Source organism: Copadichromis virginalis, linkage group LG23 (genome assembly GCF_057382275.1).
Source record: "Copadichromis virginalis isolate Kocher_CV1m ecotype Utaka linkage group LG23, C_Virginalis_male_GT1.1, whole genome shotgun sequence".
Classification (NCBI taxonomy): Eukaryota; Metazoa; Chordata; class Actinopteri; order Cichliformes; family Cichlidae; genus Copadichromis; species Copadichromis virginalis.
In genome coordinates this window covers 1,204,176-1,228,534 of record NC_140639.1, presented here as the reverse complement: position 1 = coordinate 1,228,534, position 24,359 = coordinate 1,204,176, and the positions used below count along the sequence as shown (strand labels likewise).

Sequence of the window (24,359 nt, the reverse complement as noted above, 5' to 3'; positions counted from 1 at the left end):
GGAACTCTTATCTCATCACTTGGTTTAGCCTGAAGGGGAGTTTTGTGCTCCGTGATGATAGTGGAGCTATGTCAGCCACAGTGTGGAGGTTTAGCTACTTGGCCCCTGTTATAACAACTCTAGGAGTCTTGAGGAATGTGGGTTTGTCCTGCAGTCCGTTACTACCCCCCTCTCGCCCAGTGTCTGCCTCACTCTGTGTCCCCTCCCCTCTCCCAAACAGGGCAATTCCCTAACTTTTCTCTTTTTCTCACAAGGCTATAGTTCAATATTCCACTCGGGGGCACATATCCTGTCTCGAATTCCGACGGGGCTCCTCGACGCCAAGGCACCCCAACTGCTGCAAGGTATTAGTACCTCTTGAGAACACTAAAATTTGCTTATCAATGGCTCTGACCATTCTTTCAGCAGCCCGTTGTTTCACGGAGATGATCTCTTTATATGCATGGCTGCCATCTGAAGATGCACAAAGGTAGATGGAAAAATGTAAGAATGCTAACGGATGAAGCGCGGATGCTGCACTTTTCTCTCTAACCGGCTTTTTGGTGTTAAAACGGGCTCGTCGCGTTTTACAGATAGTGCATTGCTCGCCTTGTTTGAGTTTTAGTGTGGTCTTAAGTTTCTAGCAGAGTATAGCGGAATGAAGAGCGCACTCACCTATTTTTCCATCTGTTGTGTTTCAACTAGTAGGAGTTGATGTTGTGTTTTTTCTCCATTCATAAAGTCGTGGTGGCGTGCAGATGTGTTTTCAGCGCGTCACTATCGTGGAAACTCTTATGTGCCTTTTTGGTCAGCTTGCAGCAGATGTCTTGAATGGCTGGTTTGCACTTTTTAAGAGTTGGGGACTGAACCAGACACACTTGTGCACAGCCTGCTCCAAATTATCGGTGCTTCTCTGTAGTGGATTAACAGCAGGCTTAAATGTACTTGTAATGTTGCACCTTAAGTAATTATTAACTGTTTAGGTGGAAAAGAGTGTAAACTGTGCTTGGTGTGATGTTTATCTCTAAGCAAATAGGCTCATTTTGTGTTAAAGGGCATGTTTTGCACCAGCGGTCCGACGATTAAACGATAATCCTGAAGGATGCTTTACCTGCTTTATTTTGACAGCACGCTTGGAGAAGTGCTCGGCAGAGCTCGCTCTCCGTAATTGATCATGCATTTCTTTTGTTCGGCTCTGATCCCGCCTCCACACTCAGCTGCAGGGAGCGCAACATTTTGGTTTTCGAGGGATTTTTATTTGAATCGGTGTTTAGAACAAAAAGCGACGATTAAAAAAGGACGTCGCGTAAAAGTTGTGCCAGATTCATGTTTGGACGCGCTCCGGTTTTTTTTTGCCTTAAAGAAACGGGAAATGTGAATTATAGTATAATAGTGGACAATTATATTCACATTTCTTTTTTCCTCAACATCCATCTCTTCCTGCCGGGTTTTGCCAGCACCTCTCCCCGTGTCTGAGCTCTGCATACTTGACTGAGTTCACGGCTCATCCATCTCTCCTCTTCCTTTAAGGATGTGGGGCCATATTTCTCCTGTATTCCGTGTCCAGCCCAGCTATGTGATGCGGTTGGACACTGGGTTTGCTGAGGTTGTATATCACAGGGAGCCCAGAGTTCCCCGTTAAACCCGTAGTCTGTGAGGAGGTAAAGAAGGAGCCTCACGGCTGTCTAATGCCGCTGGCGTCGAGATATTTTTCATTTGAATTTAGCCTAACGCCCTCAGGACTGAGCTGCACAGTTACATTTAGAAACCAAGGCTTCATAAATCACTTGATGAACACTGTATGAGTGAATAAATGTCTAATTGTTCTTTGTTTTCTTTCTGGTTGTGAAATGTGGCATTTTGACCCGACTGATCATGTGATACTGTACACGACTATCTAACCCTCAACTCCTGCGCTTTTCTCCCAGCACGCCGTTAGTCCTGCTCTCTAGCTCCCTCTGGTCTGAAGGCAGCCAAATGAAATCACAGCAGAAGTGCTTCAGTAGCTGTTAGATTTATGTTCTCAACAATAAAGTTTAGCTAAAGTTAAAGATAATATGTGTAAACGACACACTATCCTTTAAGGGACAGCAGTGTAAAAGCTTCTTCATGGTCCAGTGTCCCAAAGGGCAAAAATAACCTCCCCCTTCACTTTGTTTTAATTTTAATGAGTAAAATCTTTATTATCCTTTTTAATGCCAGTAAACAACACTGAACGCTGTATGTTTGACACACAGCATGTTTCTCTAATCAGTTTATGACCTCATTTCCCAGTTTTTGCAGTTTTCTGTGTCTGTTGAGTGATAAACTTGTTACGAGAAGGCTTTGAAGTGCAGTATACTGAAAACAGATTGCTAGAAGTCAGAATTTAAGTCTCTCTTCTCTTTCCTTGCGTGTCCACAAATCACGTTTTCTATTGTCTTACTGTAACCGCCCAGCATCACAAAGGAAAAGAAGAAAAGAAGAAAATGAAATGCAAAGTGTTTTGCATCGGAGTATATCGTGTTCTCTTCACAGTGGTCAGAAATCTATGATGGGCATCATTTATTTCATCCGCTCATTACACAGGGTAGACGTGGAGCTTTAACGATATATAAACTCACTTAATTAACTAGCAAAGTTATCATCATCAATAAGATACCATAAAATCGTTTATTGTAACAACATTACAAATTAAGAGTGTATGAAATTCAGATATGAAGCAGAGAAGTTGAAGTGGTGTTGTTAAACTCTCCTCATCCAAAGCTTTGCGAGGCCTGAGTGTAAATGTGAGGCTGTTAATACACCGCACTAAGATTAACAGCAGCTCTACACCATCGCCACGCCCACCAGAACCTACCGTGTAACCCGACATGCACCTCCCCCCGAAGTGTAACTACACATGACGCACAGGTGTCAGTGCCACTGTCCAACCTGTCAGGTTTCATCCTAGAAGCATAAATCTACTGTCTTCTTTGGCGTGAACCTCTTGGGATGTAACTTTGGTGCTCTCAGAAGACCCAGACAGGGAAGCTTGCACGAGCAGCACTGTAAGATCAAGATGTCGTCTGAAAGTTCAAACGAGGAACAGATAAAACAGCTAAAATGTAAAATAATTGAAACTGCTGGCTTCTTGAAACATTGAAGTAGTTTAACTAGCTAACACTGTAAAGAAACAGATATAATAGCCAAAGATACTATAAAGGACTGATAAATGTAACATCTGCCACTTGAAGAATCAATGCTTAACCAAAACACCCCCCCAACCGGCTGCAGAAGAGGGCTTCCTGTTTAAAGGGAGGCTTTCCTTCCCACTGCTGTCAGGTTGTAGCTCATAGGGGCGATTGTTCGTGGGGGTCTTTACCTTACAATTTAAAGCACCTTGAGGCGACTGTTATGGTGATTTGGTGCTTTGAAAATAACATTGAATTGAACTAAAACACTGATGATGTGATGGAGTCACAGAGCTGATGTGAAACATAGTTAAGATGAACTTTTCTGTAATTAGCAGCGTTAAAAAATCTAATTTATTCAAATGAACTCAGGTCATTCTGGTGAAATGGGCCCATCTGAGAGGCCTGCAGAGTAAATCTGATGGAAAGGTGCTTCCTGTTAGACCAACGTCTGTGTTTAACTTGTCTCTTAACTTTAATATCCTTTCTTCCTCTGTCTAGCCCTTACTGTGGAGTGCACACCGTGATTTGGTCTGGATCCAGGTCCAGGTCCTGCTGCTCAGTCTGGGTCCGTAAAGTGAAGAGTCACGGAGTGAGCATCAGCACAGGAGGGACTCAGGTGGAGGTATAGCCGACCGATGGGATCTGGGAAGCTGACCCAGGCTCTGCTGGGATGGGTGGTGATGTGCCTCGGGGCGGTTCAGGTGGCTTGCAGTCAAACTGGGAATGGCCCGTACCAAGCTAGCCGCTTCACCGGCACCGTGGACCAGAGGGAGGCGCAGCGGGTTCGACGCCGCGGCCAAGAGACATTGAGAGGGTGAGAATCTGTGTGTTTTACTGTCAATGGCCAATCACAAACATAATACAGAGTCACATGGCACTGCAGGCTGAAATGAACCCAAAGTTCATGTAGCAACATTTGTCTCTGTGTCTGAACAAGGATCCAAACCATGAATGTTTCTCCGTCTTTGAGCTGCTGTGCTTCCTGGGCTCAGACCGAGCTCGCCTTATACCAGAGCATGCTGCTGATACTACAGCGCTTTGTCAAAAACAGGACATTTGACATTAATAGACCGCTCGCCAGAATAAAATCTCCCGTGTTTTGTGGAACTTTCTATACAAGTCATGACCCAAATACCCCGACGTGTACTGGTTACGCTATACAAAGGTATTCAGGAATGTAAGGAGATTATAGGCCTCAGTGTTTAAAGTATTTAACAGAGAAATTCAGTGAGCTGGGAGGTGCAGTGCTGTGCAATAACATCAACCACTCCTCATTTCTTTATATTTTCCTTTTTCGAGCAGTAGTTCTTCTTTGTTGGAGGTCTTTCAAAGTTTTTCTTTGGGCTTTGGCTGCTTTTCTGAGGACTGTCTTTTTCACTGTTAAACTACTTCATGCTGACCTTTAAATCATTCATGCATAAAAAGGCATCTAACATACGCCACGAGCCTGTGTCGTGCACCCAGACAAACACATATTTGTTCCCATTTCTTTAGCTGAGTATTTGAAAAATGCCAAACATGACACAGTTTGAACACCAAAGCATTTTACATCTGAACCTATGAATGTTTTTAAAGTGCTGTTTATTTGTCTGTGTGTGGGGAACATCCAGAAACATCATGTCAGCAGCTGCAGCCGCTCACCTCACCCTCCTGTTTCACTCTCTTTCACTTTGTTACCTAAACATCATGAATCAGGAGCACACACGTTAGTGCATCAGAGTTTTCGTTGTGTATTTCACCTCTTCTTGACAAACAAAGAGTGTTTTGTTGGAGCCAGCTTCAGTGTCTGCATCAGTTGTTCCAGTCAGTCTCCCATCTGTCCCAGCTTACGGTTCCCCCGGTGCCAAGTCACAGGAAATGAGGTATTCGTATCACCCACGGGGGGTATGAAAAGGGCATTTGTTTCACCGTTGCAGGTGACGGAGCAGCTGAAGGAGTAACGTGGGGCTGGAATGAAAGACAGCCGAGTACCAGAGAGGAAAACTATGAGCGCATAGCTGCAGGTTTTGAGTTGAGGCTTATTAGAAGTGCGGGGCGGCGTCACCGAGCCGTCACCGAGCGCTGAACCACAAATAGGCCGGCCTGCCTGTCGCTCAGACTGACTCACGTGTTTGTCCTTGACATATTTAAAGGAGATAGGCCAAAGTGCACAACCCCTTTACCAATCCTACGACTTATCCTGCCTGACACAAATATAAGCACGGACATGTGATCAGCAATAATTCACATTCACAGTTCGTGTGACAGGCAGTGGAGAGAGAGGCACGAAATCAGGAGAGCCTTGCACAATAGCGCACTATTACCATCAAATAGAGTGCGGTTTCATGAGAACAAGTAACAAAAGCCTGCAGACTTTTTCCATTACATTGCTGAGCGAACCCCACAGTGTCAGGAATAAAATGCTCATGCAGCAATAGTTGCGCTGAAGTGAACTCACAGCATCTTTGCTTTGAAACTCGGGCGTGTTTAGGCTAAAAAAGGTCCGCTCGCACGCTGGGCTTGGGGCCACGGCGAGTACCACGAACCAGAGTTGTTTAACAAAACGCTGGACTTGGTTTCTGATTATTTTGATCGGATTACTTCGTGTGCCTCGGTGCGCCTGGTAACTGTCACTGAAATGCCTCCCGTGTATTGCAGCGCTCCGGCCAAAGCTCACGAGCCCAAGTGTCGAATCTAGTTTCAGCTACACTCTGGGGGTCGTTGGCCCGAAGCGACGGCGGTTCATCCGACATCGGGTAAAATTAGTCATCTGCACATGAGCAGCTCTGGACGGAAGCCTCGAAAATGAAGAAATCTCATTGGTGACGAGTTTGGGCTGTTAGGCTTTTGTAGCGCGAGCTCAGTGTTTGTTGAGTTTCATGGCAGTTCATCCACACTGGGTCTGTATTCATGAGAGTGGTGCTAATCACAGCAGGCTGTCGGTAACTCGGCGTTCACAGATTCTCCGTGTGGGTCATCACGTTGGCCTTGGGCTGAGGTGCAGTGTTTATTTGCTGGCTACAGCTCCAGATCCCCTGGTCTGTCTCCGGCAGTGCTGGGTTTGATGTTGACTGACTGATTTTTGTGCTCCCGCAGCACACCGCACCCTGGCACCGCCTCATGTGAAGGCGGGATCGAATCCGAGCTGGCCGGCTCCGTGTCCCACCTGCTTTACTTAAATCTGTGATTGACTAACTCAAACGAGTGTATCATTTCTTTATCATTTAGTAAGACTGCTCGTACGTTCGGGCTGAAAAGTCTTGCTTCATGATTTCTTTCACCGTTTTAACTTAGCCCTGCTCGGCAGCTCCTCGCCCGGCTGAGATGCTGGCAAACCGGCAGCCAGTCGGCCTCAAACCAGAGGATTACATTTAGTTACTTTCCAGGATGATGTCAATACCACCCTGATGGCCTGGATGGGGTCCTCTATTTACAGACTGCCTTGGCATGTGCCTGATTTGAAACAGAATAAAGAACGATTTTGGATATCGAAACGGTTTCACCTCAGACCTGCAGGAGTGTGAGTGCTTTCAGAGCACAGGAAAGAAAGTCCCTCTTAAAAATATAGCCACAGAGTTTCCCTTTCTCTTTTCTGCACATTCGGGTCCGTTTTGGGATTTTATGCTCGCTGCGAGTGAGCTGACAGGATTATCTGGGACAGCTGATTGGCGTGTGGCTCCTGCTTAATGTCAGACTGCGTGAAAAGACTTAGCCACAAGTTTCCTTCCTTCTTCTGATATGTACGCACAAGAAAACACATTTGTGTAGCTGTATTTGTTTTACAATTACCTTTGTTCAATTAGTCCATGTTTCTTCACAAGAAGCACTTTTCATGGCATGAATAATCTCTGCCCACAGAAACATAATCACTTCTTTTTATATCAAAGCAATAAGAACAAACACTCGCGCTGGGCCTACAAAACCACAAACACAGACAGTTACTGTAAAACTTTATCTCCCTCAGTCCTTCTGACTGACGCAGGATAAAACAGATTTATTGTAGTTCCTGCTCCGCTTTGATCGCTCAGCGTTTAGCATCTTCAGAGTTCCTCCTTTTTTTATTCCAGTCTGTTCTTCAGTTTTTAATTTTCTCGCTTGCCTGAGTTTCTTTCCAGGTTTTAAACTTGATGGTTTTCTTCAGCTGCTTTGAAAGCATCAGACATTGAATCATTTTGCACATATTTAAGGGCTTAAACGTGTCACGGCGTGCTGGGCCAGAGTTTTCCTCCTTTGTCTGTTGCACATTATGTTTTCCAGCTTGTTAAAGCCGACTCATAAAAAGTTACCGATCATCGTCAGCTTCGTATCTGTCTGCAGCTCATTTTCTCACATTTCTTTATCGTCAGACTCATTGACTCGTTTGTAGAGAAACGGGCTGTTTGAGGCTTCAGGCGTCTGAACCTGTGACCAGTACAATCACAAGCGTACGTGGGCAAAGACACCGTGAACTGAATGAGTCAGCCCGGCGTCGTGAGTCCGCCTGCTCTGCACTGGCCAACGCAGATCAGGGTGACTAATTTTCTCAGCATACCAGGTTTCTGGGCCACTTCCCTGTAACTTTGCCTTCATTCTTCACTTTCCTTTGGATGAGGTGGCAGCTATTTCCCTTTTGTTATTATTAATGGCAGTTAATGAGCGATCCACAGGACGGGGGTTAGCTTCAAAGGCAGCAACATGGCCACAGAAGAGTTCACCTGTTGTAGTTTTAGCTGTGAGAACAGTAGGACGTTTCAATATTGGGGGAACCCCCCGGGGCTTAAACTCCTTTTTATGGCAGTTTTTCATTTCGCTCTTGGTTCGTCCTGTAAAGCCTCCTCTGTGCAACGGGAGACAAGGCGCTGACCCAGAGGAAAGAGGTGAAAGAAAGAGGAAAGAAAACAAACCAGAGCTTCTGACCTCGGGGTCGCGCCCTCGTAATTCGTTGTATATTGACATCAGGTCAGCGGAAAATCGTCAGTGCCGCGTGAAGGAATGGATCAGGAAACAATTTTGCTCGCGAGCGCTCGTTAGGCGTCGGCATTTAGATTCTTGCTGTGTCCATTTCTGAACTTCGGTTTGTGTGTTTGCAGAAATGCAGCCCCCACTCAGGGTCCGTGCAGCTCACGCTGCTCTTTGCTTCGTTTTCATATCTCTGTTTCCGCTTCTCCTGCTTCCTCCTCTTCTCAACATAAACTTGTTTGCTTTCTCTCCCACTGATCTCCTGTTCCTTTCCCACCAACCAGTCTTTCCTCTTCCTAATCACCATTCCTTTCGCTCTTTTCACCCTTTCTCTCCAAAGGTCACAATTTGGTTTCTGCAAACACCCTTAAAGAAATTTTCTTTGTTCTTTTACGTGTTTGTCTTCTTTCTTTGTCTGACCGTTCATTCTACCTTCATTAATATCTCTCGTCTGCCTGCCCACCTGTTTTTCTGTCCTGTTGTCCCGCAGTGCCATCTGGGAATGTGGTTGGAGGTGTGTTTCCATATATCAGAGACTCAAACTCCAGCTGTCATCTTCCTGGTAAAAAACTAGGATTATTGCAGATGCTGCCCAGTGAGGCGGGGTAAGCACACAGGAGCAACTTAAGTTCATCAGCGTCAACGCCTTAAATTCCAGTTTTATTTGGGATTAATCAAGGAAAAGCTGCACTGTGGTGTTAGTGGGTTGGAACTACAAATACATCAACCTGACTGTTACTGGTTTGTCTTCTTTTTTTTATTCACTAAAATCAACTAGTTTCCCCATAAAATGTTTTAAAATCTAAAATCTTTTCAGCTGTTCCGATTAAAAAACAAAAACAGTCGGGCACATCGACTCCCGCAAAGTGGAAAATTGTAATTTTTAAACATTTGGGCAACAATTTCTGCACAGTTAGCAAAAAGAAAATGAAATGTATTTAATTATTGAACTTTAAAGACGCTAATGAGCCGACGATCAAGAAAAACTAGCTGCTTTATTCATTTTGAGTCTTAATGCTAAGCTACGCTAACAGGCCTCTGTTCCCACTGCATACGAGGGTGTTAGCATCGTCTCATGAAGCCGAGCTGGTCTGAAACCCGGACACGCACCCAGTCAAACGTCACTCTGTGTTTTTGGCTAGCTTGGTGTTAGCATGCTGTCTGTGCAGATACTTACAAAGAGCTTAAGCTGTGTTTGCAACATAATGCGGATGTTTCTGTCCCTGTTGCAGTTTCCACTCTACCATTGCGCCGTTGTCAGTTTTTGCAATAAAAATAGAAATAACATCCATATTTTCACCCTCGAGACCTGTATCGATGGACCTTCTCTCACAGAAACCGAAATAAGCCGACTGTAACAAACACTTTTGTTTGATTTTTTTTCTTTCTATCCACCTGGTACGCAGGTAACTGCAGCGCCTCCCCAGCACAAGTAACGACATACAGTAACTGTAACTGTAAAGTAAGCAGTGAGTTTAGTACAGTGATGCGTCTCATTATTAAGTTATTGAAACAGGTAATGTGATTACAGTATCTCGTTACTTTGTAATGCATCACAGCCAACACTGTGTGTGTGTGTGTGTGTTATGAATATGAACGTGTGTGTTATGTAAAGTGAGAGCAGAGTAGAGTGCTGGGTGACCGGAGTCCATTCAGCATTTCTTAATTCGACATTTCTGCCTTTGAGCTGATGTTCTTAGAAAGAAACGGGGCAAAGATATTTCTGTTAGCTCTGGAAAAGTTCTAATGCAGGACTGTGTTGAGCTGCATCATGGGAAATGTAGTATCCAGCAGTCACTTAGGGACCAGAACATCTCAGCTCTGCCAACTTATTTTATGAGTCTGGTTTGTACTGCTTCATGTTTGGTGTTATAAGTTATGAGTAATCTACTTTTACCAAAAAAAGTTTCTGTTTTCACAACACGATAAATTAAATCCTGGGGGTGGAAAATTGTCCCTGTGGCAAATTATTTTACTATGAGCATCTGGATCAGGCTTCATCCAAACTCACCACGCTGCGGTCCGTCGCTACTTAGTCATGCCATCGGCAAATGACCAACTTGGATGACCGCAAACACTCGTCATTATACGCTCTGGACGGTGACTGAGGATAACAGTAGTTTAGCCACACAGCTGGAACCCTGACCGACACTGACCTGAGTGTCTCGTGCTTGCACGAGTCTTTGACGACCGATGCCCGTTTGGACAGCTCCTCCTTTAAATATACAAAGAGGTGCTTTTATTCACGGAGCTCCTCTCATTAGCTTGTAAAACAGACCTCAGTCCTGACGGCATGTTTATGTGTGTGCTTGAGTGTGTGAGCAGACCCAGTCGGTTCTAGATGTGGTTTAGCCATTTCCTCTGAGGAAAACTCTGTGGCTAACCTTTAAGGCCAGACAAGCAGCCCATGAGCTGTGATGAGTGTTACATCTGTCAGACAAGGTCAAAGTTTGCTGTCTGCCACTAAGGATCAGAGCCGACTACCAGCAGGGTCTGTGCCAGAAATCAGGGCGGCCGGGCATATCTTTGAGAGAGAGGAGGACTCTGCACATCCTGTCTTTCCAAGCTTAGAAATGAGCATTGAAGGAAAACAAAACACTGAGCTGAAGGCCTCTTGCATTTCCCTCCTACCAAGCCTGAGAATACCTCAATCCATCACTTTACAATGCTTTCATATCAAAGTTTGTTTTTTCTGAAAGCAGAGACCGAGCAGGTTCTGGGCTCCTCAGAAATGAGCTGATGTGTGTGTGTTTGTTCAATGATGTACTGAAGTGTGCTGGCAGTAGTAAGTAGTGTGTTTCTTTGTTCTTTTCTCTATCAGACCCAATGTGTGCGGCTCTCGCTTCCATTCATATTGCTGTCCAGGCTGGAAGACTCTGCCGGGAGGAAACCAGTGCATTGTTCGTAAGTTCCCCACATCGCAAAACTCAGCGGAGAAGATAGCAAATAGGCATAGCACGATTGGTTCGTGCGATTATGTATGGTCATTAGATCGACTCTCCTTTCCGCTCTGTCTTGGTCTTTTCGCTCTCCAGCGATTTGCAGGAATTCTTGTGGTGATGGCTTCTGTTCCAGACCCAACATGTGTACCTGCTCGAACGGCCAGCTTTCCCCGAGCTGTGGAGCAGGAGGTCAGTACCTACACACACACACACACACACACACACACACACACACACACACACACACAGTTATGATGATTATCATAACTGTAACTATAAAAATCAGTTTGATAATGACTTCGCTGGGATGCCAAGAAATCTCCAAAGTTTTCCACTTTCTAAACCGAGTGTGACCTTTGTGACGAGCCGCCTTATCCTGACGGTTACACTGTGGTCACAAAGGGACGGTAGGCTGTGGTTTTTAATGCTTTTTGATATGTATCAAACAGTATCGCCGTCACTGTTACACCACAACCAAAGCAGGATCCTTTCATGCTGCTTAAACCAAACTCTGACGCTGCCACCTTAATGCCAAAGCAGAGACTGAGACCAGGAAACCTTTGCTTAATCTTCTGTTGTCCAGCTTTGGTGAGCGTGAGCCTCAGTGTCCTGTTGTTAGCTGACAGGAGTGACGTCCTGTCCAGCGTTACCTTCCTATCAGCTCCAAACAGGCTGGTCATTCTTCTCTGTCCTCTGGCATCAACACAGCATTTCCCAGAGTTCTGCGACTCACGTGATGCTCCTTGTTTTTCAGCCCATTCTTGGTAAACCGTGACTGTGTGGAAAATACTCAGTGTGGCACCAACAAACATGACACATTCAAAGTCACTTTAATCACCTTTCCTCCCCACTCTGATGCTCAGTCTGAACTTCAGCAGATCATCACCAGGTCTGCATACTTAAATAAACTGCTGCCATGTGATTGGCTGATTTGGCATTTGTAGCAGTAGATTAAGTAAATCAAACAAAGCCGCTTTCTCTCTTTGCCGAAGATTAAAACCTCTGAAAACTCGATACACAGAAGATCTAAGCAGGACGTAGCCAGCAGCATCTTAGCATAAATATGAGAAGACCCGTCGAGTTATTCAGAAGCAGAAAACCTGTAGCTGTTTCTGCAAATAGTCGGGTACCAAATTCATGTAAAATGACATCATGTAAGAGTCACATGTATCTTGTATCAAGTCCTAAACATGAGGTGGTTTCTTTTTCTTCAAATTCAAGCCTTTTGCTTGAGAGCATGGCGTCCACTTGTATGTTTCCTTACTAGCACAAGCAAAATAATCAGCTGTCACTGTTATAGTGGAAAGTGCAGAGATGGTGTATTTCCTTTAGTCCTCTGCATGGTTTCAGGCCTTACTTCACTCTGCTGTTCGAAGCTGTGAAGTGTTTCTTTTCCTCTGCCACACGTCCCACCTTACTCTTATAGTAACACTCAGGCCCGTGTAATAGCAGTGTGTGGAGCCTGCTCAGGTCAAAGGGTTTGTCAGGATTAACGTGGAGAGTCTGGCTGCCCGGCTCAGTCTGCTGGATTACTTACAGACCACTCAGGATGTGTGTTTGGAGCAAAGTGTTGTACTTCACATACAGAGTGTGTGAAATCATGTTTGTCTTTATGAGATTACTGCACAGTGTGCGGCTTTTCAGTATAAAGTTAATATGTGCAAGACACACTGCAAACATTGTTGTTAAGCACCACTGTGGGAGCAAGAAAGTTGTGTTGGTGTGTGTTGAGTCGTATGCAGTGCGTTCAGCTTCGTTGCTTTAGTGGGCCAAAGTCAGCTCATCAGTCACGCCTGGCCCTGCCAGACCCTTTGCACAGACTCACATTCCTCCAAGCCCACTAACACACACGGCGCACACAGCGAGGCAGAGACACTCGAAGCGAAATCCAAACAGACAGAAAAATGCGTCTCACACACACAGTCATCATCATTTGGCTCAGAGCTGTAAAACAGGATCTCTTCCTGCCATAAGTAACGATTAGGAGAAGGCTGGAGGGCGGGGTGAGGGAAACGTGCCTTTGACCTGTCTGGCAGAACACGCACAGATGTGCAGTGAAATCTGTGCTCTGGCTATGAAGTCATGCTCCTCAGGGGCGTGGAAGTGAAGTGAGAGATTAGTGGGAGAGCTTGGACCAAACTTCCTGTCGCACTCCCCGAGCCGGGTGTACCCACGGCAACGGCCACGTGACCAGTTCACTCACAACGTTACAGCTCAGTGATTGGTTGATGGAAAAGGTGCTAAAAGGGTGGAGCGTGTGACCGTGCAAGAACGTCCGCTGGCCTCTGTGGCTGCAGTAATCAGGGTCAAAGGTCAAACAACTTTATGGCCAGAGATGAGTCAGTTTACCAAAGCGATCGAGGATCATGTTGTAACTTCTGCTCTGTAATTTCAAACATGAAGTTATAATCCTGCCAAACCTTTCCTGCCAGTTTCTCCTCCAAAAAGAAATGAACGAGTGATAAAGAAGAGCGTGCACAGAGGTCTGAATCAACCGGTAGGAGTTTGCATGTTCTTGTTGCTCCTCTTTGGAGTCCAGCTCTGCCCCACAGCCCACAGTCAGGAATCATTTGTGAACCGGCTGTAGGTGTAAGTGTGTCTCTCTCTGTCCACAGTGGATCCTCCTTTCACAGTCAGTGGTTGAACTGCTGCTTTCTGAGCGAGCAGACGAGAAAGCAGAGCCTGTGTGATTCCACAATAAAGGCTGCTGCACAATCAGGCCTGCGTGAAATGAAAGCAGGAATTATTTTCCACAAGTCAGCAGATAAGAAAACGTTCTTAATCATCAAAAAAGCTCTCAGCTGGAAGAAACTGGCTTTGTTTAGAAAATGTCACCTGAGTTGTAAAAAGGCTGTAACTTTGTTGGCATGCGATTTAAAAGAAACCGTATTCATATGAGCTGTTGGGTCGTTGTTCCTCCAAGGAAAAGCTTCCAGCTGGTGACCCAACCAAAGACAGGTCCGCTCTGCTGTTGTAGCTCTGTCCATAGTCGGTTGTTAGGCTTGACTTGTTGAGCCAGTTCTGCAGTTTAAAAGGCTTTTTAACCCCAGCAGTCTCACAGGGCTCATCTACACTCTCTGTGTGGCTGCTGTCGTCCCAAATATGCAAACTCCCTAATTCAGCTTTGGCCAGAGTCCATCATTTAACAGGATAATTCAGTGCAGTTGGAAACAAATTGCAGCTCTATGGAATTCCATTTTTAAATGCCAATTCCTCCGCCTTAATTATACGGCCCACTTCTAGCACCCTGCTCTCCAGAGTTATAGATAGTGTTTTCATGTTTCACGTCTTGCCTGTGGAACGCAGAGGTTTACATAAATTAGCAGCACAGTTGTGACTTCCTTCACGTGACCCACGTGTCTGTGATGACTGCTGCGTCCACACAGATGGCCGTGATATTTTTTAACTAGCTCTTCCTGGAATCTCGTGTTTGCCAGGAAACAAGGCCAGGCAGGATTTGGGAAACGTACACATGTCCAGAAGAAGGAATGTTGAATGTGTGTGAAAGCAGGCTGATCGAATAAATGAGTCACATTTATCGATAACCAGAAAGTACGCGTCGCTTCCAGACAAGTCGCCCTTGTTAGCAGCCGAGTTCTGGCAGAGCAGCTGTGCTGGGGTGTCTTTAAAACCTCGTCTCGCAATAACCGTAATTACAGAATCGTTACCAGAGATGCACTGATGCTGAGAAACAGCTGTCTCTGAGCTCTGGGGCTGGAGAGATGCAGATTTGATCAAGTCTCAGTCAGACATGATTATGTTTACATGGCTCGCTTAAAGAGCCACTATAGTCACTGGTCTTTGTCCGACCTCTAAACTGCTCTCAGGTGACTGCCGGGCTTTAACCAGCATTACAGTTTTTCTCAGCTGCAAAACATGCATACTTAGAAAAACCTGAAGCTCGCCCCAAACCATGAATTCATTTGTTAAAATGAGGTTTTTGCTTCAATGAATAAGTCAGTGCCACTAAAATGACAAATTCCTTTGACACTGTGTAAACGTAGGTAACCCAAATATTTAGATATTTTCTCTGAATGATCGAAGCTTTTACAGGATGTCCTAGCAGCATAAGATGGAAACGTCCCACAGAAAGATCCTCCCAAAGGTGGTTGCAACAAGCGCTAACCACCTCGCGTCCACGCTGCCCCTAAACTATTAACAGGAACAATGAAAAGTTTACACGCTTATGTTTATTTTATTTATATAGCACATGTCATTACAACAGTAGGATTGGGCAAAGTGCTGCACACAGATACAAATTACACAGTAAAAGGACTTAAAATACTGATACAAAGTAACAACAAGAGAGAGAAAAAAGCATTTCTGTGTGAATTTGTACATCTGAGTAACAACACAGGGCCAGCCTGTCTTTCACTTCACCACAGGTGTGTGTGTGTGTGTGTGTGTGTGTGTGTGTGTGTGTGTGTGTATCACCTGCACTTTTTTCTGCATCTTCTTATTTCTGACGTCTTCCTGTTTGCTGCGCTGCCACACATCCTTACTGCTCTACTAGGAGACACGTTGCGCGCTGATTCGAAGGATTTCAAACAGCTCGACTGCATCTCAGGAGTTTTGTGCCAAAGCAACTGAGAAGAACTGTAACAGCTCCAGATTGTGGCACTGGTGTTGCAACCAGTGTGTGCTGTCTTTAATAAGAAGTAAAGCTGGAACCCACACAGGCAGATTTAGAGACTTATTGAGTAAATGATCCTGTAGTTATTCTATCACACATGGAGGATACGTCTGAGTGTGTTTCATGGGAAACTGAGGTTGACAGTTTGACTCAGCAGTCCAAACAGAAAAAGCATCCAAAGACAGTTACGATACGGCTTATCTGCTAATGCAGTCAGAGTCTCGGGTCAGTCACGTCTGTGCTAAAGAACCAGCACGATCATTCAGGCTTGAAACCAACATCATATTCCATGAAAGGAAAGGAGTGCGGCTTTGAAACCAGTCGCTCCACTGCAGTTTTATCTTGCACAGAAGTGAGTCTCTGTGCTGTTTGGTGTAAAGTTTAAAAATGCAAATAAAACAAAAGAGTTGTTCTCATTAACCCAAAAGCTGATTGATGACTTGAGCGAGGTGCAGAACTAAACAAAAGTTGGGGAGGGTTATTTCCTGGAACTCAAAGACTCCTTTGTGGTCGGAGCTGCTTTGAGAGCATCTTGTGCAACCTTTGTTTTCACTGCATCACGGGGACTTGTCACAGGTCTCTGGGGTGTGTAAATCAGGACACAACATAGCTATAAAGCACCTCAGTTTTCCATCACACTCCCGCTCAGCTCCAACACACACTCACACGCGAGCCTCGACTTCCTGTGTTTCTCAGATTCTCGTAAAAAACACCCAGATGTGAGCAGCTTACCGACGATGCAACCAGAACACAGAAGCGCATTGTGCTGCCACAACCCTGCACCCCTGCTTCTTTGGATGACACACACACAGCCTCCCAATCATGCTGCTCTGCACGTCCAGCTTCCCATGCACGGGTCATTGGGGCAGACCATCTCTTTCCACCTGCAGGAGATGGAGCGTCATGAGGAGAAGCTATCCAATGAGATCATATTTTCTGTGTCCAAATGTGGTCATTCCTCTCCTCCTCCTGCTCCTTCAGATGAGCTCCTGTAACAGAGAAAGCTCGTGACATGAAAGCTTACCTCCAGTGTCTCTCTCTTCAGTCAGCAGCCTCTTATCCTCCTGAGGAGCAGAGGATGATAAGCAGACAGAGAGCCTCACACTACAGCGTCTCTTGCTGTTAGCCAAAGTCTTCCTGCTCTTCCTGGACCTATTTAAAAACATGTTTTTGTGAGGAGCCCTGAGTTTAGGGGGTTTTCTCCACGGTTTGTTTCATGGTGGGGAAAATTGTAATCACTGACTGCAGTCATTATTTATGATTCACATGACTGCTTCTATTGCTGGCCTTACAGACAGTTGCTGTAATCTTCCATCTTGAAGGTTGAAAGCTGGGAGCAAGGCCGTACCCGACTCCCTAAAGGATGAACAAGAAGAACGTTGAAAGACAGAGGCAGCCCACTAGTACACTGACCTGTAAATGCAGGCTCCTCCAGAGTCCCAAACTATTTGCTTTCATTTATCACCATGTGTTGCTATGAGGAGCAGTCCAGACAGAATGAGCTTCTGCCAGATCTGTGCATGGAGCCTGCCAAGAGTTGCACGTCAGAAAGCTAACTGGGACTTCTAGATGCATTCAATCTATGGAACAAATGAGAGCTTTGTAAACCATTCCTGTGAAAAATACCTCGCCTTACATTTTCCAAAACTGCACAGGATCCAGATCCAAGGATTCGTGCCATTGTGCTTTGACTCATGTACACTAAAACTTGGTGCTGCGCGAGTTTCCAGTAAGGCAGGAATCTCAAAATGAAAAGCTACCTCAGAGTGTATTCCTTCATTATGATTCACACAAGGTATAGTTAGTATGTTTGGGTACAGTCAGAGTAAGTGGGTGGATTATAGTGGCTGAAATACCTCCTGTTGGCAAGTGTGCAAACTCAGAAAGTCTCATTAGACAAAGTCAGCTCTGGGGAAGCTCAGTCATTTCCCCTCTGCTGCAGAGCGCTGCATGCCAGAAATGTTAAAGAGAGACAGACGCGCACAGACAGATGGAGGGAAGAGAGAGGAAATTAATGTTGAACTTAAGATTCAGATAAAAACAGAAGAGCATGAAAGGCACAGAGTTTATAGGGGAAGGAGGACTAAAGGACAATAAAATCAACGTCGGCGTCTCTGCTTTGCTACGTTCAGTCAAAAGCTGGCTCAGCAGAAGCTGCCTGTCGGCCAGGAGCGCCAATTAGCTGCTCTAAAGGAAGCTGCTCCTACGTGTTCGAGATCGTCACATTGACCCTCTCGACCAAAGCAGTCTGACAGCCTGGAAGGTTTTTACAGAGACTCCGCTTATGGCTCTTTTTTCGTACTCTTCTTCACACCCTGTTGGCTTTTGTTCTTCTTCTTTGCTTCTTGTGCGCTCTTCTCTTTGCTCCCTTCCCCCAGTTTTCTTTTCAGCAAATTCCTGACTGGCTGTAGCCTTCAGCTGGCCTGACATATTGCCTAACCCCAGTCCGTATGATTAGCTCCGGATTTGTAGCTTGGGGTGTTTTTGAACAGTGTATGTTAATCGGAACCCTCCAAACATGTGTAAACTACCAACATGTGTAAAATCCATATTTAATTAAAATGCAGGTGTTCAGACGGAGCTGCTGATGGGCCTTCTGAGCCAAACCTTTCCTCTCTCTTACAGTTCAGTCCTGTAATGTCAGGTGTATGAACGGAGGCAGCTGCGCCGAGGACTCCTGCTTGTGCACAAAAGGATACACCGGCAACCACTGCGGACAACGTGAGTGCAAAACTGCTGAGCCTGGGTGCGGGGCGGTGCGCTGTGCATGCACATATGTGTAACTTGCATTAGTGTCTTGTGTGCTGCGCAGACCACGTGTGTTTAGAAGAATGTTTGATATTCTTCAAGTCTGCAGAACTTTGGTCACAGTTTTACGCTTAAACCTCATAAGAACAGAAGCGAGGACATTTGAAGCTCACGCCAACAGGCCTGTTGCTGCTGTCTTTACCTGCTGAGCGTACAAGCAGAAGCATTCATTACAAACACAAGACAGAATGCGGTCGCGACATTTCTATAAGAAACAAAGAATTAAAGAGAGTCTGTATTTCTCACTGGATCCATTTTTCCTCTGTCTCGGGCAGCTGTGTGTGAGAATGGCTGCCAGAACGGTGGGCGCTGCATCGGGCCCAACAGATGTGCCTGTGTCTACGGTTTCACTGGCCCGCAGTGCGAGAGAGGTGAGCGCTCATCCTTATTGCTGTGTTTATACTGTGTGACTGATTCTCTTCCTTAGAGGAGGCCTTCAAATATGAATCCCCGCTCGGACTTTGGTGGGAAAACCACGAGGAACAAAGACAGTACACCCTGCTCTCGTTATGCTTGCTGTGGTTGAATGATATGATAATCTGTGTGCCTGCTTTTTGTTTTGCGCCCAAAGACGCTGTTGAGATGATCTGGGTAAATTAAGGTATTGTTTGTACACCTGCACTGATTCTCAGCAGCTACTTTAACACTGTAACAGAGTAAAATGGCTAAAAACTGAAAATAAGAGGTTTGTGTGTATTTGGCGTATTATAATTCGAGCGGACCTCTTGGATTGGAGGAGTGATCTGTCTTTCGTCAATGCCCCTCATACCCACGCACATGCACTAATGTTAGGAAAGCTATCAAACCAGGAAAGCTTTGATGTTGTGACTGAGTGTTGTTCCTATCAGCAGAGCTGGTGAGACCTCAGGCTCTTCTAAGGTGGATGACTTCATAGCTCAGACAGACAGTGGGTGTTTGTCCTGCGCTTTGAACCGTATCCTGTGGTATGTGTGCTGTGGGGAGTGATGGCAGGGAAGTAAGTCCCAAGGTCCACAGAACGATCGCCGTGGTCGATTTCTTAATTTCCAGTCGTTTCTGTTCAGTTTGTTAGAAAAACAGAATCGTCAGATACTTTCTGTCACGTTACCTTTTGTTGACCTTCATCATCCTCTCCCCTTTTTGTCTTTCTTCCTCCCACCTGCTGTTGGCCAGGATAACTTCTCAGCCTGTAATCACTTCATGCTTCTGCAGATGTGTGTGTGTGTGTGTGTGTGTGTGTGTGTGTGTGTGTGTGTGTGTGTGTGTGTGTGTGTGTGTGTGTACATGTGTAGCTTCTTTTGGACGACCTGTCAGCTTAATCAGATTCTTTGAACACTTTTCCCACCGTGTTAAAAGTCTTGGTTCCTGTTTTCTTAGAGACTACAACACCGTCAGTGCTGAGTTTGTCAGCACAACATCTGGTCATAAAGACCCCCCCCCCCCACACCAAAACAACCCCACAGGACTAAGAAAGGAAAGTTTCCTTATGGACTCGTCATGTTTCCTGATGAGAAGTGGGACAAGGTAGGAAATCAGAGCAAGAGAAAGAGGGGCGGTGGAGGAGAAGAGGATGGGTGGGCCGGGGTGAGAAAATGGACTCCCCAGCTGTGTACACACAGGCTGTTGGGGGTGGGGGGTATATGTTTTCCTTGTTAAAGGAGTCGGGGGACCGACGCACTTTAAGGAAATCACAAGAGAAATGCTTGCAAGTGTTTTTGGTGCCTTGTAGCTGCTTCAGATTGAAAGTAATAGTAATAGAGTAACAGGGAATCTTATGACTACGAGACATGAAGAGTGTCTCTTGCTGGCATGAAGGTTGAAGATCAGGTATTAAAGTTTAAATTAATTTTTAACTGACTTCCTTTGTAAACCCTTAAAGCAAAATGACTTTATATATATATTTGTTTCTGAGTCCATGCATCCATGAGCTGTCGAGTGGCGATGGCAGCAGGATAAACATCTCAAATGTTGTTGACCCCAGCAACACGTTCCAGCACCTCCTGGGGGGAGCCTGAGGCATTCCCACGCCAGACGAATAAATAATCGCTCCACAGGGTTCTGGATGTACCCCAGGGTCTCCTCCCAGTTGGGCGTGTCCGGTAAACTTCCAAAGGGATGTGCCTAAGATGCATCCTTACTACTAAAACTACCTCCTTTTGATACTGAGGAGCAGCGGTTGTCCTCCATGACGCTAGGTTGATGATGGATGGATGGATGGATGGATGGGGCAGTGTTGTCACGCTGACCATAACAATAATTTAAAGTCCAAAAATGATCCTGCAAGTCTGAGCAGTAATTTTTTAACTTTGGGTTTGGCCTGAAAAGGCCACAGTGTCCCTGGTGTGTGCTCGGGTGCGCTCGCCATAAGGCTGCATGCGGTTTTAGAGTTTGTGTAACTGAGGCCATGAGTCAGTAGATTTACTGTGTGATGCAGTGAGGAGACTGCTGATGAGCTGTGATTATGGAGGGAGTGAAAGTCAACCAGTATGGTGAACGCCGTGTGTGACAGGCTCATGGGAAGCCCCGGCGGGCGTGGGGAGCGTGAGCTCGTGCAGCTATGCGCGAACAGCCTACGCTCGAGGTCTGGGGATCATATATCATCTGTACAGTCGCCATGGTTATTTGATGGATACAAATGTGTGTACCCATATATCTGTCCAAGCAGGGAAACCTGCAGCGTCATGTGAGTTAATGTTTGGCCATAACATCGATGAGCTTGACATTAACACACAACGTTAATCGTGTGGTCATCCTTTGTGTTCATGTATGATGCACAGTAAGAACGAGCTGAGTCTGAAACTTTGTGCCTCCTCTGTTCCAGGTCTGGTCCAATCGGTCGGTCTCTGCAGACCTATAAAGTCTCAAACGCCAGTTTGTCTCCAGTCCAGCCCAAATATAACAAGAATCACAGAGGAGCAATTTTGTACATCAGCGAGTGTTGACGTCAGGGGCATTTGAGGTGCTGGACTTGTAGGAAGTTGTGCTATTTCTGTTCTATTGATTCTGGATAAGAGCGGACAGAACATGGCTGGACAGGATGGCTGCACCGCTGGGCGTGTGGGGGCGCTGGAGCAGGCACGGGTGGAAAATATCCCCCGGTGACAATTTAGCGAGAGTCAGCCACTTTGGAGCCTGGCTAAATTTGACCTGCAGAAAGCCTTTTAATGGTGCATACGCAGAAACTTCTGCAGTAAAAGCTAAAATAAATCGAACCACTAAGGAGCAAATATCAGCCGAGAGGCCAGAAAACTGCTAAAAATGTGCAAACTCTGTGAACTCTGGCGTAACCAATCCTGTCCTTCATCCAGATACTTTTTATGATTACATGTTCTGAGTGAAATCATCCTGTATTTATTAAACATAATTAGGACTGTCACATTTCACTAGCTGTTTTAGTGTCTGCTTTCATTGGGACGCTAAGTGTAACGATCCATCTCATTCATATCAGCATTTAAGTATCGCTGCTCCGTGGTGGTGGGCGGGGGCCGCCTCTGATTGGCTGGTTGAAAAATGGACCGATTTAGTTTTGCTCCAGTTTTAAAAAAACGCTACAAAGACTCTCCCACTGCTGAGGAAGGAGAACGGCTCATGAATGGCAGCTGTTGATGCAGATTAGAGCCCACTTGACTGACTCTGACTCTGTTTGCATTCATGAGAGTGAGGATTATTGTTCCACTGTTAGACAAGTTTCCTAAAGCAGACTAAAATACTGTAGCTGCAGAACTCCAAATACATTGTACAGTACAATGGGCGCGATATAGAAACAATAACAGGAAGTGCAGCATCCACAGCCTCTCCTGGATACTGGCATGGCTGTGTGAGCTGTGCCTTTACACAGTTTGCTTGAGGCAAAAGGCTATCAGATCTTGAACGCTGAGGGTTTATCTCTCCCTCTGCCATTCTCCCACAGTTGTTGGACTTTCTTGTGTGCGTTAAACATTTAGTCACGTTTGAGCGGCTGCTTTTTCAGTGTGGAAGAAATGAAAGGAACAGGCTCCTTAAAGAATCATTACGGCTAAAGGAAAAGAGCGATTTCAGGCCTGTTGATAATGGCACTAATAAGACTAACAGAGACTGCTATGGTTGGCCGGGAGACACAGACAGACATGCTCACAATCACATGCATGTAAACAAACAAGCCCACACATTTGAATCATTTATTTACATCCACATCAGCAGAAGGACACACAAACACAAACAAAACGCTGCAATCAGAAATTCCACAAGACCCGCCAGACGTGTGCTCGACACACACACACACACACACACACACACACGCACGCACGCATGCACACACAGAGCTGGTTTTCATATCTCTGTGGGGACATCTAATTGGCATAGTGCTTTCCCTAGCCGCTTACCCTAACCATCAAAAATGAACGCCTAACCATAACCATAACCTAATTGCAAGCCTGACACTACAACCTCATTTTGAGTCCCAAAAATGTCTTCAGACTCGTGGGGACAGGCACTTTGGTCCCTACGAGTATCCGGTCGTAAAGTCTGACACTAGCCGTGTCTGGACCTAAACTCCGCTGCAGGTCCATATATCAAACATCACTGTGGCATTACTGAGAGTTGAAAAACTGTCTAAAGTCTTTCATCTTTAATAAAATGATCAGCGTTCTGCTCTACCAGGTGTAACAATTGAGTTTAACATCCAGGCATCCATGAAAACGGAATTTATGACATTTAACGGAGTTAGAAGTTAGCAGGGAGTTAGCTCGCTAGCTTCTATCTAAATACAATATAGCATGTCCTGACTGCGAGGTTTTGGAAACAAATTAAAACGTACAGCTCTGCTATCACTTCCAACATAAATGAAGACAGAAAACTAAACAGCAGTGACGTTTGTAGGGTTACTGAAGTTGGGCTAGCTGGTATATAATGATGTGCTACGTGACCGCTAGCGACACAGCTATGTTAGCATAATATAAACAAGCTAACTTTTTTTCCACTCGATAAAAGTTAACGTGAGTGTTCTCGGTGGTCAGGAACAAATGTAATCGCATGGCAGGATGCTGTAAAAGGACCAAACTTCAGCCAGGAGAACAACTGAGATAATCCATCCACAATACGAGGTTAGTCATTCATATACTGCTGCATGGGCTGGGCTGTAGTTACATCCTAAGGTTTTAAAAACTGAGCTTAAATAAATGATTAGCGGTAATAAAAGCCGAGGGAGGTCAACAGGGATCACTGACTGTTTTAGGAGCTTTTTGAGATCAAATAGAAGAAAATACAAAACATTAAACATGTTAACAACACAAAAGCCATATTAAACGCAGACTACTTTAGACCCGGAAGTAGGATTCGTCGCGTCATCACTTAACGACCGGATAGTAAACATCCAATGTTTGGTCCCTACAAAGATATGTAAACACGCGCACATACACATTCAAAGGCTTTTGTATACACGCTTTATTCATTTGACTTGTTGAACTCCTGTCATAGGCAAGTATGTATAAATGATAATAGCCTGATTTCCATGAAAAAAACCCTACTGGGTTTCTTATTTTCCCAGACTTTCCCTCCTGGGAGTTTTATAAATACTTCAGCGATTATTAATGAGTCTGAAATTAGATTTTTTTTTCTTCCCTTGTGCCATTTGTCTTCCCCTCTCTTTTCCTCCCAGTGCTCAGGCCCGTGCCCTCTTCATCTTTGTGATCCTACAGTTGGAGACAGTTGATGGGAAAGTGTTTGCCTAGAGTGCTTTAAGCCCCAGACAGGATTTACTAATAAAACAAGATCATATGTGAAAGCTTGCATTCTGTTAACAGTGTTTGATGGTTGACTGTATAAGCCAACAGAGGTGGAAGTGCAACAGTCACATTAAGCAGACTCTGAGCTAATACACGGACACACTGCTGGTGACAAACAAGCAAGTTCACGAGCCGTCCTAACAGGAGAGTGAAGATTATTTATGTTGCATAGAGTGAGTGAACG

General features: G+C 45.3%; 1 protein-coding gene across 1 annotated transcript in view; it reads left to right on the top strand.

Annotated features, from left to right (window-relative positions):
- Window positions 1-273: 273 nt before the first annotated feature.
- fbn3 (fibrillin 3) overlaps window positions 274-24,359 on the top strand; it is a 63,496-nt gene continuing 39,410 nt past the window's right edge. Inside the window, exons 1-6 of the mRNA XM_085447830.1 lie at window positions 274-344; window positions 3,633-3,948; window positions 10,873-10,955; window positions 11,087-11,182; window positions 18,252-18,347; window positions 18,710-18,805. Of these exons, the coding sequence (XP_085303956.1) occupies window positions 3,770-3,948; window positions 10,873-10,955; window positions 11,087-11,182; window positions 18,252-18,347; window positions 18,710-18,805 (550 nt within the window). The 5' untranslated portion in view covers window positions 274-344; window positions 3,633-3,769. The remainder of the gene's footprint in view (window positions 345-3,632; window positions 3,949-10,872; window positions 10,956-11,086; window positions 11,183-18,251; window positions 18,348-18,709; window positions 18,806-24,359) is intronic.